Below are 17472 nucleotides of genomic sequence, written 5' to 3'. Positions count from 1 at the left end.
GGATGCGGTCCATGTTATAGAAGAGTTTGAGAACCTCTGTTCTACCGTTTGGTTTTTAATCTTACCCTCATTAATTTTTTAATTTCTTCACAGACTTGCATTAGCTGACTTCAAAGACCTTGACTATCTCCACTCCTATGTTTCTCTGCAAGGCCACTAATGATGCAAGAGCCATCTCCTCCTCAGCTCATGCCATCAGGAACTGCTTTTCCTTTCCTCTCTCACCCTCTTGAGTCTCAGAATCTCTTAGAATTTTTCATTTTAAAAGTTAAAAACCTCACTGAATAGATACTGCTTGCATTGTTTCACTATTCTGACCTCCAACCCTTGTTCTATTCATAATCTAGAGTTAAATTACAGGATTAAATCTAGATGGCATACTGTACCATATCACAGTGCAACTCCAAGTTCAGGTCTCCTTTATTAGTGTGCAGTCGTACATAACCTTTTTTCTTCACATACTGGTATCGCACAATGTCCTCCTCAATGGCAGCTGCCTCAAAAGCAAAGGTAAAAATTAGCACTTTTGAAATTTCTTCATTAATCTTTAGAAGCTATCTGCAAACAAATCACTAGATTCCTATTAGATGAAATCCTCCCCACAGACTTAGAGATATGGTAATGTAGAAATCATCAGATGGTAATCTCACATTAATCATCCTGTGTCATACAATTTTCATTCTAGAAAACCACAACTTGTCTAGAGCCAACAACGTGGCCTGTATTTTAAGCGTCAGGTAACCCTGAATATTACACACTGTAATTTTCAGTAATATCTACTAATTATGGGTATTATTTTGAAACCAAATTGCTTCTTGCCAAACTTAGAAACCATGCAGGTAGTCATCAGCCAACCACAAATTGTTGACACATGAGGACCTGAACTGATGGAACCATGTCACTTCTGTAAAGTCAAACCAAAGGCTCACTCCAAGAGACTTATTTCATTTGTGTCAAAGAAACTCCATTTCTATCAATATTTCTAGATACCCAAAATCTGTCTCCAAAGCATAGAAAAATAAAAGCAGAGATTCAAGCTAAGTAAAGAAAATTACTTTGGTAAATATGCAGTTAGAGTACTGGCTTCAGGCTTTCACTAAGTGTACTTGATCGTTGGAAATCTTTAGCCCCAAGAGTAAGAGCTCTACCTTGCATTTGAAACACTAATTGCCAAGTCACTTAATCAAGATTGAGATTAAAACATTCAGTGCATTTTTGTTTAAGCTCGAGGACGAAAGGAAAGAATTACTGTTTAAAATGCATCTTTGGCAAGAAATATAACCTTGAATAGCAGTAAGTCAAAAGCTGCCAGACAGCCCACAATTTTTTAAGATATAATTTTAACCAATACCAAGAGGTTTTTAAGCCAAAAGACAGCAAACGTTTTACATGAGAGGAGGAGATCAAGTTTCATTGCTAACTTGCATACATGTGCATTCCATTTTGTGGTCCACAGGCATATGAAATACCTCATTAATTTTAGGTCAATATCTACATACTTGCCATTCAGAGCTAAAACTAAATTCACAATTGCTACATTATTTTAGAATGAACTCACTGGAAAAAAGTTATCTACCTTTTCGTAACTGTTGTTCTTCAAGAGGTGCTGCTCATGTCCATTCCATTCTAGGTGTGTGCGAGCCCATGTGCACAGTCATTGGAGATTTTTGCCTTAGGATACCCGTAGGGTCAGCTGTGGCACCCTCTTGAGTGCTATGCACTTTGTGAACACTGGTGGGGGTTACGAGAGTCCAAAGGGCGGCGCTGTGAATTGGAAATGGCACTGACCCGACACAAAATGGAGGAATCATCTGTGTCCGGAGAAAAATGGAGATATGGAAACGTGTGTCCCTTCAAGTCAAGGGTGATGTACCAGTCTTCCGGATCCAGGGATAAGATGATGGAGGCCAGGGAAACCATGCAGAACTTCAACATTTTGAGATGCTTGTTGAGGCACTGCAGGTCCAAGATGGGTCTAAGGGCCCCTTTTGCTTTCAAGATTAGGAAATAACGAGAGTAGAATCCTTTCCCCCTCATCTCCCGTGAGACCTCTACTGCTCCCATTCCAAGGTTGTCTACCTCCTGGGCAAGGAGTTGCTCGTGAGACAGGTCCCTGAAGAGGAACAGGGAAGCGGGGTGGGAGGGAGGGTCAACCAAGAACTGCAGAGTGTAGCCCGAAGATATGTCAAGCACCCAACGGTTCGAAGTCAGCTGCAACCAGGCTGACCGGAAGGTTGAGAACAGAGTAGGAAGCTGGATCCTGGGATGTGACTGGGCACCGTCCTCGAGCGCATCCTCAAAATCCCTGTTTCTGGCTTCCTTGGTTCCTGGAATGGTTGAGCTGAGCAGACAAATGGGAAGACAAAGGGTATCATTGTTTAAACCCCTTGCCTCTGTCCTTTTTCCTATAGGTGTTTAGCCAGCGACAGAGGTGGTGGAGGACGACGAAGGAACGGCTTCCTAGCCTGCTGAAGAATATGAAGGCCCAGGGAGTAGAGGGTGGCACAGGAGTCTTTAAGGCCGTGCAGCCTTGTGTCTGTGAGCTCGGAGAAGAGTCCTACTCCTTCAAACAGGAGGTCCTGTAGAGTGGTCTGCATATTCTGGGATAACCCGGAGGACCGTAACCAAGAGCTGCGCCTCATTACCACTGCAGAGGAGACAACCCTGGCTGCCAAGTCCGTAGCATCCCAGGGCACCTTTTGCCATCGCTTTGCCTTTCTCCACTGAACAGGCGAACTCCTGGGCTTGGTCCTGTGGAAGAGCCTCCTTGAATTTACTAAGGGAGTCCCACAGATTAAAATGGTACCTGACTAATAGGGCCTGGTGGTCAGACACCTGAAACTGCAGACTGGCTGTAGAATAAATCTTTCTGCCAAACAAGTTCAGTCTCTTGGTGTCTGTTTTTTGCTATGCCACTCACCTTTCCCTCTCATTAACAGCGCACACGACCAATGACCCAGCTGGAGGGTGTGTACTTAGCTATTCAAATCCCTTTGCAGGGACATAGTGCTACTTTTCCACCTTCTTAGAAGTGGGCGGAATGGCAGAGAGGGTCTGCCACAGTGATTTCTGCAATCATAAGAACCCTTGGGTGGACAGGCAGGGTGATCTGGGCTGGGGTGGTGGAGGATACGACATTAAAAAGATCATCTGACTTTCACCAACTCCTCAATCTCCAGGTTTAAATTGGTAGCCACCCTTTTAAGGAGGGCTTGGTGTTCCTTAATGTATGGGTGGGACTGCCAATTTGGGAGGGGCCCACCACCACTTCCTCCTGAGACGGCGACAACTGCACCGCAGGGGGAGGGGCAGGTTCCCCTTCCCTCTCTAGGGATGGCTTCTTAGGCATAGGAACCTGCTGTGCTGTCCCTGCATTGGATTCCATACCCCGCTCTGACTCCGGTGCCAGAGGTGGTTTGTCCGAGACAGCCAGGGAGGAATGGTGGGAGTACGGGGACCGGTATCATCAGCATGCCCCAAAAATTCCAGAACGGCCATTGAGCAGGCCACTGTCTCTGCTGCCACGCCGCTGCAGCAGATGCCATGCTAGTCTTGTGGGTTAGTGGTGATTCACCCTTTCTTGGCAAGGGGCTAAACTCCTGCTCTGACTCGGACCATTGCCTCCCCGGTGACCAGAGCGGAGCAGTAGAAGCCCAAGTCTGCTGAATGATCCTCATTGGTGACCTGAAGACAAGCGGAGAAGAGGGCGAGGATTGGTGCCTGCCTGACAAGCGGTACCAGTGAGATGGGGACCAGTGCCACGACGGGGAGCAATCCCGCACCAGCGGGGGTTCGATGCCTGGGAGATCATCTGGGTGATAGCGACCTACGCCATGATGATCTCTGGTTGGGGCTTGCCGGTACCAAGGGTACGGGCTCCAGTGCCTCAACTCTGGTGTCCCGTATCTCGTGGGAGAGAGCGTGGCATCGGGGACCTGGGTCCTCTGGCCAGAGACAGAGGTTGTGGGAATGGGGTCCTTGGCAGTGGTGATGAGGACTTATGCCTGTGGTCCAAGGACGCTCCACTGCCCTATGAGGCAGTTCCAAGACTGGACTGCCCTGGACGGTGGGGCCTTAGCTGAGTCCAGTGCTTGGTGCAGGGGCAGCTGGCTTACTGGGTCTTTAACCACTGAGGCTGCTTCAGGCAACGAAGGCCCTAGGAGAAGCCAGGGTGCCCTGCTGCTCCCAAGAGTCAGAGGCAGATCCCTGGCTGGGCTAGGGGGTCCGAGCATACCAGTACCCCCGTGAAGCTCCAGGGCAGGCATGTGGCCTGACACATCCTTTGTTCAAAGCCTTCTTCCTCTCTGGTGCTGGGGAGCCCTTCTTCTTATGCTGCTTCTTAGGTATCGGCAGTGAATTCCGCACCGATACCAATGTGCTAGGAGTGGAGTCCAAATGGGAGGGCTCCGATGCAGGACGAAGCACAGCCTCCATGAGGAGGGCCCTCAAGTGGATATCCCGCTGCTTCTGGGTTCTAGGGCAAAAGCTCTTACAGATCCTGCCCTTGTCCTTTCTATGGGACTCCCCAAAGCACTTTAAACAACTGTCATGGAGGTCACTAATAGGCATTGGCCTGTTGCATGACAACTATGGTTTGAAGCCTGGGGAAAGGGGAATGCCCTGGAGCAGGGCAAAGTCCCAGTTGGGACTCTAACATTCAAACTAATGGCTAACTAAGTACCTAAGAACTATATATACAAAGGAGATAACAATAGCTATTAAGAACAGCGAACGCTCTTGCAATGCAAGACAAGATGCCCCAACCAACCCTCAGGAGCAGTAAGGAGGAGCTGAGAGGCCAAAGGCCAGTGGTGCCTGATATACCAGTGCATGAGCGCCACACTCAAGAGGGCGCCATAACCGACCCTATGGATATCGCTAAGGCAAAAATCTCTGACAACTGTGCGTGTGGGCACGCACACACCTAGAATGGAATCGACATGAGCAAGCACTCAAAGAACAAACCAGGGCTATAGCTGCATGGACAATATTATTCTAAGGTACCAGATACTGACTAGTCAATAATGCATTCTTGCAGTCCTCTCAAAAGTATGTCTACAGGACAGCATACTTTATACCAGTATATCTGATTACAATACACTGTTAATGATAGGTATCGACAGTACCTGCTTCATGTGTTGTTTCTGGGGCCATGGCAGTGGATGTGAAGGAAGCACTTACTGTCCCTGTAGAATAGTGAGCCTGTACAAAAGATTAAAAATTCAGAGTTAACACTACAAAAACTGGAGGAAAGAGATGCAGCATTATAACATCATCTCCTGCACTCTTCCCTCAAATTCATCTAATTAATTTTGATGTACATACACACACAGTCAAATAATAAACTACCTATATAATAGCAGTAGTAACAGTGATAAATACATACATAAATAAATAATGCAGTTGTATGGAATAATGGAAGCAATTAGTCAGCTATTGTCAAAGCAACTTGTTAAAAGGAGATCAGAAGTTCATCTCCACATAGGGTAAATTCCCGGCCTCATGGATAAAATGGACGATTTCTTTTATTGTCTTCAACGGAGTCAATATTTTACCCATATGATCTCCAATGGGTTTAATATCAACACTTTTCCAAGTGCCCTAGTAGAATGAATTACCTGTCAGTTTTAGCTTCTCATTCCCACCAAGCAACCAGATACACTATGGTGAAGATTGTCATATAATTAACATTTTTTTAAATGTTACCAAAGGAATGTTTCCTAAAGTATCTGCCACATTCCCAATGTCCTTGTAGTATTACAAAGCTGGGCTCTAAAGATCTTGAAATAGAAGCTATCCTGTTGGACAATACATATACTGGCTATTTCAATTAACAATCCCCTTCCTCATTCCAGAGGAAGGATGGGGTTTCCAAAATATGTTAGCATGTCAAAGTATTCACCAGAAGCACTGCATGAACTGCCCAAATATTTACCAACACAATATGCTGTGTATTTTTTCAAAACAGGCAAAACATCTGTACTTAAAAATAAAAAGTTTCAGGCGTGAGTATTCAGTCTTCAACAGCTTCTGAAAAATACAGTTGTAAATTGAAGCTGTCAAAGCAAGGAGATGTGCTTAATATTTTTTAGTCAAGACTTGTTTGGTAAAAAGCAAAAGGAAGCCACTAACTATTACAGCATGATTTTACAGTACATCTGTTATGCTGTGTTTCTCGTAGGTTTCCTATTTTACATTGACTTTTTCAGTTGTAGAGAGCTGAACTTGTTCATCTCATTTATCAGATGAGTGAGAGTGCGGTTTAGCCCCCATGACTCTCATAATCCTCTCTCCTGCCAACACGAGCACCAGATTTGGTGATGTGGACACATGGTCTCTTAGAATTGGACTGACACCTTTCAACAAATTTCATATAGATCATTAAATAGTCAGCATATGGTTACAACTTTTGGTCACTGCCAGAAGAGAAAGGAGCTATTATCCCACAACCAGTTCCCTGACCCTTTCAGCACTCTCTAAAAAATGGAAGCTTCTGTACCAAACACATACCACATATGAGTTTCCGCAACTAAGAGCCACAGGGAAGGGGGAAGAAGTGGGAAATTAAAAAATGTTCTAACCAGGGGTTACAAGTCTTGAGAAGCACATGCCAAACATAGCACAAATCACACAAATAACCATTCTGATCACAATTCACTAATTCTGCTGTATTGCCAATATAATCAGCAAACTACAACATTTAATCTTTCACCTCAGAAGGAAGCACCCTCACAAAAAGAGTAGAATGAGGGATTTAAGATAAGCAGTCTCACTCTACATTAAACGCATTTTTAAACAACACTAAAAACTGGTTGCAAAACTATGTGTCCTTTTGTTATAGGTCTCTAGATTTTGTTTAAAAAGGTACCTTTAAACACAGACTTTTTTTCCTGTAATTTAAAGTGGGAATTCTTTTCCTAACGAACAGTTGCTAAAGTAAATAACAAGACCTGGCAGGTTGCTATACTACATGGCACAGCCTACATTTTCCACCCCCAGAAGGGACAGCAGGGTTTAATAATGCTTTGGAAAACATACATCGGCTTTCTTGGTTCCTCTTCTGCAGGTGCACAACTGCTGCATTTTAAGCATGTCTGATACTGTTGCGATAAAATTTCATATTGACTTTCATTTTTAGCCTGTGTAATATTGACCATGATAAAAAGAATCAAGGTTAAATTCTATAATTCTTACTTAAAATATTACCACTTAATTACTAGAAGCATGCAAATGTCTTCTATATTTCCTATTTAAAGTAGACTTTCCACTCCAGTTCTTATAAAACGAACGAGAAGCACAATGCGGTGGTATTTCTCCATCTGTCCCTATAACATTTGCTGTGATGAATTTCTACTTAAGTCTTTCCAGACACTGAGCTCAAGGGACTTATTGCTTCCACATTATCAGGCAAGGGTTTTATTATTACAAATTATTTTTATATCCACAGCTGGAGATATGAAGGGAGCACTGCTGGCAAGACTTCTGTAAAACATCCTTGTTAAGTGAAATTAAAGCCTACTAAACATATGGAGGGGCTTTGGGAACACTCAGGGTGGCACTTGAGTGGACACTGTCACATGGCTTCTAATATCTATAGCCTTGTTCACAATTTTCTTTTCTGAAAAAAACAGAATCCCACTCATGGATCTTAAGTGGAGTTAAAAACACAAATACAAGACCAAATAAGTAATAACATCTAGCTTGTTTATATATTTATACACACATCTGGAGATCTCAAAGCATTTTACTGAGGTAAATAATATCATCCTCATTTTACGAAGGGGAAAACAGAGGCAGGGAAACGAGGCAACATGCCCAAGATGACTCAGTGAAAACAGTGGCAGCGCGGGGTATAGAATCCAGGTTTCTGTGTGCTCTGCCCAACAGGTTCTACTGCCTCCCACAGAAGCCAGTGGAGCTTTGCCAATTATACCAGCTGCCGATCTGGTCCTTATTACATGTGGACAGTTCACATTCCATCTCATTTCATCTTTTTCTCTAAATATATTTTCTTTTAACTGTATAATTGCCTGAATAGGAACAAACAAGACAAGCCAAATCTAAGCCGTGCAGCTTCTCATATATCTAGGATCATAAACAGTCTAAATTGCCTTTGTTTTGTTTTTAAATCATGCGGCACACTCCTGCTAACTGATGTTCATACAAGGGTAATCTAAGCACAGTGAGACTGTTTAGGGAGAGGATAAACACTCAGCAATCTTGGATTCAATATGCAGATGGATTATTTCTTGACAACCACGAACACATAGTAATATGCCCCTGATAAGGGCACCTTTTACAACAGTCCATTAAAAATACTGTGAAGAGGAAATGTTGAAGCTGCTTCTGGTGATTTATATATATGCCAACACCAGGAATGATTCACTTGCATTGCCCTTAAGCTGTGTTCCTTCTGCCAATGATAAATTAATTCAAAGCAAGAAATTACAAGCTGGAAGGAAAAATCTTTATTACATAACTCTCACCATGGTAATCACATCCTAAATTTAAAGAGCTCTACCTCTCATCACACCGAACTCCAAAAATATTTTAGGCTCATTTACAAACACTTTACAAAAACAAATCCATTGACATACACACATCACTGCATTTCTGAAGAATTGCAGTATTATTTAGCTACGCCACTCTCATTGCCTCTGATGAATGGTAAGTTCCCATGCATCAGAAAACAGTCATGTCTGTTCAGGTGGCGATATGGCTACTATACTGAAAAAGCCTTTTACCATTCTTCAGAAACGTAATCAGTGTCGACCTATAAATCAACTTACCGCATTCAGCTTATCCACTTTTCTCTTTTCTGGGGTCTTCATTGTAGCTGCTAGAATATCATCTCCTTTGAATTCTTTATACAGCTCCAGTAAAGTCTCTCGGGTCTCTAAATTTGTATTTTTCAGATAGTAAGATGGATCCAATTTTGCTTTCTCTTCATCTATAAGACAGTATTAAACCACATTTTCAGTTAAAGAGCAAGCTCTATATCTCAAAATCATTTTGTTCCCCTTCAACTTAACAGGGCCATACATCTCTCTCTCTCGCCAACAGAAGTTGCTCCAATAAAAGATATTACCTCACCCTTCTTGTTTCTCTATAGAAGAAGAAATCTTTTTCATGGAAACTGCCATATATTTTTGCTCTTCTAGAAGTGATTATGATGAATGAGTGAGTAGTAAGACACCATATGAAAAAAGTGATATCCAAGTATGGTGAGACAAATACTTTACTGGCCATGTAGTATAAAAGGGCTTGACTTTATATCTTTTACCATTGAAAGACTCTTCAGAACAACTGGAAGCTACCTAAACTCTTATAAATCCATTTAAACCACTTGCAATGAATACTAAAGACAGACACTATTTTTGGATACATAATGCAAAAAAAAAAAAAAAAAATCTACCCTTTGTCCCCTCATGGAATGAAAGATCTATGGTTCATAATTCCCAAGATACATGCTGTCATAGTACAGAAGTATTTTTTTCAAGTGACATAAGTCACACCTGAGTTCTGCCCTGGTATGCCTAATTTTTGCTGAGTTATGGCTCTGGGCGGGGGAAGCAGAGCCAAGGCTGGAGCCTCAGGTGTGGGGCCAGAAGTCTGGGCCAGGAGTGGAGCTGGGTGCTGCTTCCTCCCTGTTCCCCAGAGGGGTTGGACTAGGCTTCAGCCACCCCCCGCCCCAACCTCAAGGGAGTATGCCCCACAGTTTGGGGACCTCTGGTCTATTTAAGGAGAAACATAGTGGGGACTGTCTTTTACTGTGTGTTTATACAATGTTTAGAACTACTGGTCCCAATCTCAGCTGGGGCCTCTAGGCACCACTGCACAACATTTCATAATCCCACCATCCAGCGTTTTCTTTTAGAAAAATCACTCAACATTCCACAAATTATTCTCTGGGTTTGCATATTAAGATTACAGTTTCTCCAGCCAAGCTTTAGTTTATCCTTACCTGGGTCTGTCACCTTTAAGTTGTTTTTAACATGGAAGAAGTTGGAGACATTAAATTTGTCTAGATTGGTTGGATCCTGAAAATAAAAACAAAAAAGGATAAATCTTCCCAATGGAAACATAACAGCAGGTAATAGGGAGTGCATGTTAAACCAGTAGTAAATGAAGGGCTGGAAAAGACTGAACTAACCATGATACAGACAAAATTTCAGCTAAACTATATATGGAAAACAGCTACTAACATAGCAATATCTGAAAGCGTAAAAATTCCTGGCTATATTTGTTATATGATTGAAATTTAGTGTTGTGTTCATTAGTAAGTACAGAATCAGTTACTAGCGTAGTGTCATTCAAGAATAGTCTGGGTTCAGGTAATTGGTCACAGTTTGCAAACGCTCAGATTCTAATTCTAAACTGGGATTAGTTTTCCAGAGAATTGGCCAAATGAGATGTCCAGCACCTAGGGGCCAGATTATTGAAGATATCTACACACCTATAGATCCAGATAGGTGCATACTGGAATTTCCAAAAATACCTAGGCATTTATCTGCTTCTTTAGGCAACTAAATACCTTTAAACAATTTGACCCAAGGAGGATAACACTGCAGATAAATACAATAAAAATGATTCCTTCATTTTTAAAGAAGAAATTTAACATTTTAAACAGGAAATATAATTGAACGTCCATACGGTGCAATACGTGCTATTCGTTTGCATTCTGAGGTTCATTTAAAGTGCGCTAGTACATCAGGCCTTCAGAGCCACATGAGTCCTATTGATCATGCAACACATTTTTTCCAGTGTTAGAAAAAATTCAATTTCATGCAACACTTTTCATACCCAAGATAACATAGACTTCTTTTAAAATAGCAGGGAGTCTGATCATAGCAGTAGCGTGATTATGTAGGCCAAGTAAACAGCAGCTATTTGCTTTACAAAACATACAGCGTTGGATATCAGACGCCATCTACTGAGAGCATACAATAGGATTGCTGTTGTTCAGCAAATCCACGACTGGAAACAAGAGGCCACAGCGAGAGAGTATTATTAGTGTCCCTGCCCATTTTTGGAAACTGTGATCTGACCTTTTATTTCCAGCAGGACAACTACCACCAAACACTGGAGGAGACTCCCTCCATGTAATGCCTCATTTGAAGAGCAATATGTCTAATAGCCCAAAATCTCTTAATACTCAAATCTTCCCGTAGGACCTGAACTCATGACCTAAGAGTACTACCAACTGAGCTATGAAGGTAGTTCAGTAGAAGTACTAAGCTAGTAAATAGTCCATGAAATAAAAGATAAGGGAACTTGAAGAACAAAGATCTTTTATCATGGAATACTCTGGTTCAAAGGTAGCCAAGGTATTAAACGACTGGTTGGGGGGAGGGGAAACGAGAGAGTCACCACTTTCACAAAACATTTTTTAAACAGCTTCCCAAGCACAGAAAGGTGGTAAATGATTAAAAAAATATTAACGTTAAAAACAATTAACTCTACTTTCTGTACTAACAACATTTTTAAAACAAATTATAGTTATTTCTCAGGGGTATGTCAATAAGCCAGTTTAGAGATATCTCTATATATTGCTAAACAAAAAACCTTGAAGCACTAAACTCATTTTCAAGCAATTTAATATTAGTAGGGAGCAAATGCTCACTCTGAGGGACATTAGAAGCTGAATCTGAGGTCCTGACTCAGTCAAAACTCCCACTGACTTCACAGATGTGTTAGGTCACAAGCCTGTAATTCGCTGCACTCTGGCAGAAGATGCAGTGAATTGAGGGATTGGGGTCTTCCTTTGGGATTTAATCCTAAAGGTCACCTTGCACCTGTTTGTGCCAGCACATCTTGCTAGGGTCAAGTAGCCAATCCAAGAGAAGGGTAGTCGCACGAGTGGATAGAAAAGGGGACCAGGAGTCATGAGTGCTAGTCTTATTTCTGCCACTTGCTGTAAGACCTGAGGCAAATCCTTTCAGCTCTTTTCCTACCAATAAAAACACACCTTACACACAGAAAGGCTGTGAGCATTAATCAACTTTTGTGGAGCATTTCAAAACCTAAATATTCTCAGACCAAGTATGCTCTATTAGACTGTAAGCTTTTTGGACCAAGGCCAGTTTCTTATCTGGTGTTTCATATGGTGCAATCCTCATTTACAAGACTATGTTAAATAAGCAACAAATAAGTATCACACTGAAAACTCTATTAAGTGACCCACTCAAAGAGCCAGCAAAAAAACTAATGACCTACTAAATGTGAACCTTTAAACTGTGTGCCTATGTAGCTTCCTGTCCAATTTTGTTTGACCTTTAGTTAAAGTGGTTAAGACAAGGAGATGCCTACTAGAGAGGCAGATTTCACACTAGTATCATTCAATAATCCTTAATCTTTCCTCAATCATTATTTCCCCCCTAAGGCTTGGTCCTTGTAAACTCATCTATTGAGCAAAAAGGTTACAACATCACATCAGGATATCTAATTATTCCAGGAAATTGTATCTTACAGAACATAAAAAGAGTTGTAAAGTGGTAAAGGTTGTTTGAGGATACAAAATCTAAAATACCTTAATAAAAATACAATAGTCAAACATTCAAAAAAATAATATTGCAGAATACTAGGTTAGTGATTAATACACTGACATGAATGTGAATAGTATAATAATTCAAGAAAACATAACAAAATACTCAAGTTGTTATTTTCAATTAGAAAGTTCTCAAGATTCCATCTCTACTAAGTCAATGGTTAATACAGCAAAGCTGTGGCTTCATCTCTCATTAAATGATACAATTATGCCTTTCATTCATCCCTGAAATTGTATGCCTCAACTGGTGAATAAATCTTTAGTTTTATTACTGGCAGTAAAACCAAAAGACATTTACGAAATCAGCCTGCATGAGTCTGCACCCTAATGACGACCCACTGGCTTGCCTACTTGCTTCTTCCCCCTCCCTCCCCCAAATCATTTCCCATTATTTTTCAGTTCCACAACAGCAACTAGGATGCAGCCTCACTAAGGTATTTGACGTTGAAAAGCTAGATATTGTTTCTCTTCTTGGAGCTCTTGTGTAAGAGAATGTTGCTTTTAATTTCCAGGAATAGGAAATCTGGGCGTATTTCTTAACTATCCTAGTATGCTCCTGCACTTTTGTATATATACAAACTGTTCCACCACAAAAAAAATAAGTATAACATGCCAAAAAAAGATCCAGGGGCAATTTCTGATCTCTAAATTGACATCATAGAGGGAAGCGAGGCATAAATGGAAAAAAAAAAAAAAACACACCAAAAACCCCAGGCAAAGGCCTGTGGGGGTGGCACAACTTTCAATTGCCAACAGAAAATACAGACTGCCTGTTTTCAAGCATTCCTCCAGCTACTCTCAGGCTACAATGTTTACTTATAGAAAGTTATAGGTCTGCCTATAAGCATGCCAAGAAAAGAATAAGGATTTACCCCTTCCAGGCATCTAAAAATACATTACAATATTAATTAAGGATTTTACAGAAAGTCCCTGGTCAAGCTTAGAGGTTGCTTCTGGAAGAGACTGTCTTTGGAGCCAGGAGATGTGGAGGAGAAAAAGTGGCCTGCAATAAAGATTAATCTGGTAACATACATTGTATTCTCCTTTACAAAGCCTCATGATTAAATTTATTTCTAATTTACATATAACTTAAAGTTAGTTGCTTACTGGCTTAATCAGTGTGACCGCTGACACTGAGCAACTAAGGGAAAAGTCTTTATAGGCCTCCTCCTACCATCAATATACTTCCCCTGGCTCTTCAAAACCTCATTTAACTACCTCCTCAGAGTCAACTCAAGAATCACAGTATGGAACACAGTAAATAGCAAACTGCAACCTCATCTCCTTAGAGATCACAGCTGTTCTGTCTCTCTGCCCTTTGGAGTTCTAAGCACGAATGACACAAATGAGAAACCCCAAGGCCTTGTGTGCTATTCTTCGTTATACTCAGATGGGCTATTTTGTTCAAATAGAAACCTTTAAAGATTTGACTTATACTATTTCCCTTCTATTCCCATTTCTGCAACTCAGGAATTTCACTGTACATTGACAAGGCAGGCCAATTAAGCAGCATACTACAAATGTGTTTTCCTTCTGTCACTGAAGAAATGTTCTATAACTTGGAATCTGAGTGGCATCTCAGTTGGCTTATTTAGGGCAACAAGTCAATAGACTCCTCCCTCTAAAATTAAGCATTGTGATTCACGAGGAAGAGTTCAGTTTAGAACTAGAAGTGTGTTGACTGCAAGAGCACAGCAACAGATGTTAACTTATGTACAGAATACTGCAGGGTTCTACTCAGCAAATCTCTCCCCAAAAACTTCACAAAATAGGTCTGACCAATCCTAACTTGTGCTGGAGATAATGTGGACAAGTTATTTTTTACTAAAGAAAAGGATGCCCAGAACACAAGACAGATATTTTTGATGTGTGCTTATTTAAATCCAAATAAAAACATTAACACACATTCTTTGGACATATTCCTTTCAGGAAGAAACTGTCCAAATATTAATAAAATATTTAACATGCCAGGTTCATTTCATTACACCGATGACTGTTATTGTGCAGAGAATCAGATGAGAGAGGGAGTCAAATCAAGACATGAGTGTTGAGAATACTGAGATGGAGAGATTAAGACACTTGTTTCAAGGCACCATAGTTGTATTAATGGTGTCTCCTTTGTAGAAAATGACTGGAGTCAATAGGGAGTGCCCCTGCTCCAATCAAGGTGAAGGACCAAGAGCTAAAGATTCCTGGATAATTGCTGTACATACCTGCCTCTTTGTACAAACTTGTCTTTTGTTACTAGCTACAAAAATATGGAATTGCTTTTTGTAGCTAGCAATAAAGGGCAATGCTGAGTTAAGAGAAAGAGGCCTAATTGTTTCTGTTCACTTTTTTAAACTACAGCAAGGTTAATGAAATTGGAACTTATGGTTCATTAAATAGTTTCAGCATGATTTTTTTTTTTATTTTTAAACCCCAATCTGAATGGAGTATTTAATTTTATCATTTTTAATTACCTTTTTTTCTTTTCTATTTAAACATTCCTCTCAACTGTTGTGACCATAAATACCCTCTGTGTTAAGGCAGGAGAGCCTGGAAGGTTAACTAATGATAAAGAAAAAACAAAACATTACTATTCAAGAAATGTTAAAAAAACAAGCAAAAAAACAGTAAATTAAAATTCTGAGGTTCCTTCTGATTTAAACTTTAACAGGTGAGAATTTCACAGTGTTGCCAGCTGTCACAATTTTGCCCCAAGTCACATGATATTTAATGTTTTTCTTAAAGCTCTGGCTCTTGAAGACCTTTCATTAAGTGAGAGTCAGTTTTTTGTTTCGGTTTTTAAAGTTTCTAGCCCTCATGATTGTGGAATACAAGCTTAAAAACATGACCCAAGTGCATCCTAGAGACTCAAAACCAGAAGTCAAAAAACTCCAACGTATTTTTAAAAGATACCATGATCTGGGGGACTTGAGTCATGATTTTTTAATACTTGGTGGTGGCAATACTATATATGTCCTTTTAGACAGTGACAGAATCACAGAATTTAGAGATTAAAAAAAAAACAACCATACAGAGGGCCTAATTCAAGACATCGCGTTAATAGGGAGTTTTGCTAATGACTTTAATGGGATGATAAGATCAGTCTCCGAAGAATTCTCACTTGTTACATACACTTTGAAAACTGCCTTTGGGGTGAATGCACCCAGCCTGGTTAGGTACCCTCCTGCACAAGCTGTGAAGTGGCTTCAGAGCTGCTTCATAGAGGTTATTCCAGTATAGTGGCTGGAATAACCTCCATGGGCACTTACACTGCCTTCCACAATGCTGATTAATGGTGAGAGGATTCATCTGGACCCAACCGTGCCTTACCCCCCTACCACAGGAAGCTCACACAGAGTGGTGTGTCCCTACCACATCATCCCTGCATCAGCCCCTTCCGATTTTATGCAATGACTGTGCACCCCCTTGCATTGCCAAGGAGCCCTCTGTCTCCATAGAAAGTGTTTGCTTTGCCCTTTCGACAAATAGAATAGCAAATGGGAAACAGCTCAAGAGTGCAATATCAATTAGCACACAGCTTAGCTACCTCCAACTTTGTTCATTAGTTGTTTCTTCTCACAAACACCAGTGGTGTTCAACAGCTTGTCAGGATGCATGTCTTGTCTACAGCTGATTAGGCTGTACAGCAACACTTAAGAAAACATACAGTAATAAATATACTTTATTTTTAAATGGCTGCAAATATATCTGCCACTGTATGTTTTATGCCCTGATTTTTCTTCTCTAGTCACTTCTCCTGAGAAAACACCATTCCATCTTTTTTGTGGTTCAAAGCACTGGGGATTAAAACCATTCATCTTTCTAATGCTCTGTTATGTACGGGGACTAAGCCCGTTACAGCTCTGGAATCATTTGACTTGCACAACCGCATTTTATAATAATCTTTTTTGGCAGTCCCATGTGACAAGCAGCACCCCCCTGGCTGAGGAGAAATAGACAAGACTGTCAACTCAGCTTCTTCATCACCCACAAGCATTGAATAAAACCCAGAGAGGCTGCACAATTTCTCTCACAGGACGCCCATCCCCTGCAGGCTTGGACGCCAACAGTAAATTGTATATGGTTGTACAGTGCATACAAGGAATAATTTTTATGCATCTCAGCAAACTTTAGGGCTTGGGTGTGCATGGCTCCTGCACAGATGCACAGGGGTAGTGAAGGGCTGAGAATCCCTGAGCACGAAAGAGCAAACTCCTCTTTGCTTACCGCCCCTGAATAGACAATACACCATCCACCTTAAAGGGGGCGTGGGGTTGTTGTAGCAAGTACATTGGTGCCGCACACTAGGAAGTCTTACATACACTATGCCTCATATAGCCCCTTCAGAAGGCCCACACAGCTCAGCACTGTTCACAGCGTGAGTGTAGGCTTATCCTCTCAAGGCAAAAAGTCTGACCCTTTGGGTTTCTGGTCATCTGCTCCTGAGGTAGGAGCCTCTGATTTCCCAGTCCCATATAACACATGCTGGTAGAAACATGTACACTGTTTTCTACATCAGATCTTCACAACTAGTCAAAAAGAAAAGAGGCAGGATGTTATATTTGGGTTTAACTTATAATTAATATAGAATAATCAGCATGAGTTCATAAAGAATCAATGTTGCAAGCCAAACTTGATTGCTTTGACAGAGGGTACGTCTACACTACAGGATTATTCCGATTTTACATAAACCGGTTTTGTAAAACAGATTGTATAAAGTCAAATGCAAGCGGCCACACAAAGCACAATAATTCGGTGGTGTGCGTCCATGTACCGAGGCTAGCGTCGATTTCTGGAGCGTTGCACAGTGGATAGCTATCCCGTAGCTATCTCATAGTTCCCGCAGTCGCCCCCGCCCACTGGAATTCTGGGTTGAGATCTCAATGCATGATGGTCAAAAACAGTGTCGCGGGTGATTCTGGGTAAATGTCATCAGT

At 41.2% G+C, this 17472-nt stretch overlaps 1 protein-coding gene across 2 annotated transcripts in view; it reads right to left on the bottom strand.

Annotated features, from left to right (window-relative positions):
* The window catches only part of PPIL2 (peptidylprolyl isomerase like 2), a 152780-nt gene that overhangs the window by 85862 nt on the left and 49446 nt on the right, over window positions 1–17472 (bottom strand). For both annotated transcript variants that reach the window (XM_032776982.2, XM_032776988.2), the window contains 4 exons: window positions 9965–10040; window positions 8790–8950; window positions 5127–5202; window positions 387–493 (listed from right to left, as the gene is read on the bottom strand). In XM_032776982.2, the coding sequence (XP_032632873.1) occupies window positions 387–493; window positions 5127–5202; window positions 8790–8950; window positions 9965–10040 (420 nt within the window). The remainder of the gene's footprint in view (window positions 1–386; window positions 494–5126; window positions 5203–8789; window positions 8951–9964; window positions 10041–17472) is intronic.

This window comes from Chelonoidis abingdonii, chromosome 22, assembly GCF_003597395.2.
Source record: "Chelonoidis abingdonii isolate Lonesome George chromosome 22, CheloAbing_2.0, whole genome shotgun sequence".
In the NCBI taxonomy this organism is placed as follows: Eukaryota; Metazoa; Chordata; order Testudines; family Testudinidae; genus Chelonoidis; species Chelonoidis abingdonii.
Note: the sequence above shows the minus strand (reverse complement) of the source record. Positions and strands in the feature narration are given on the sequence as shown.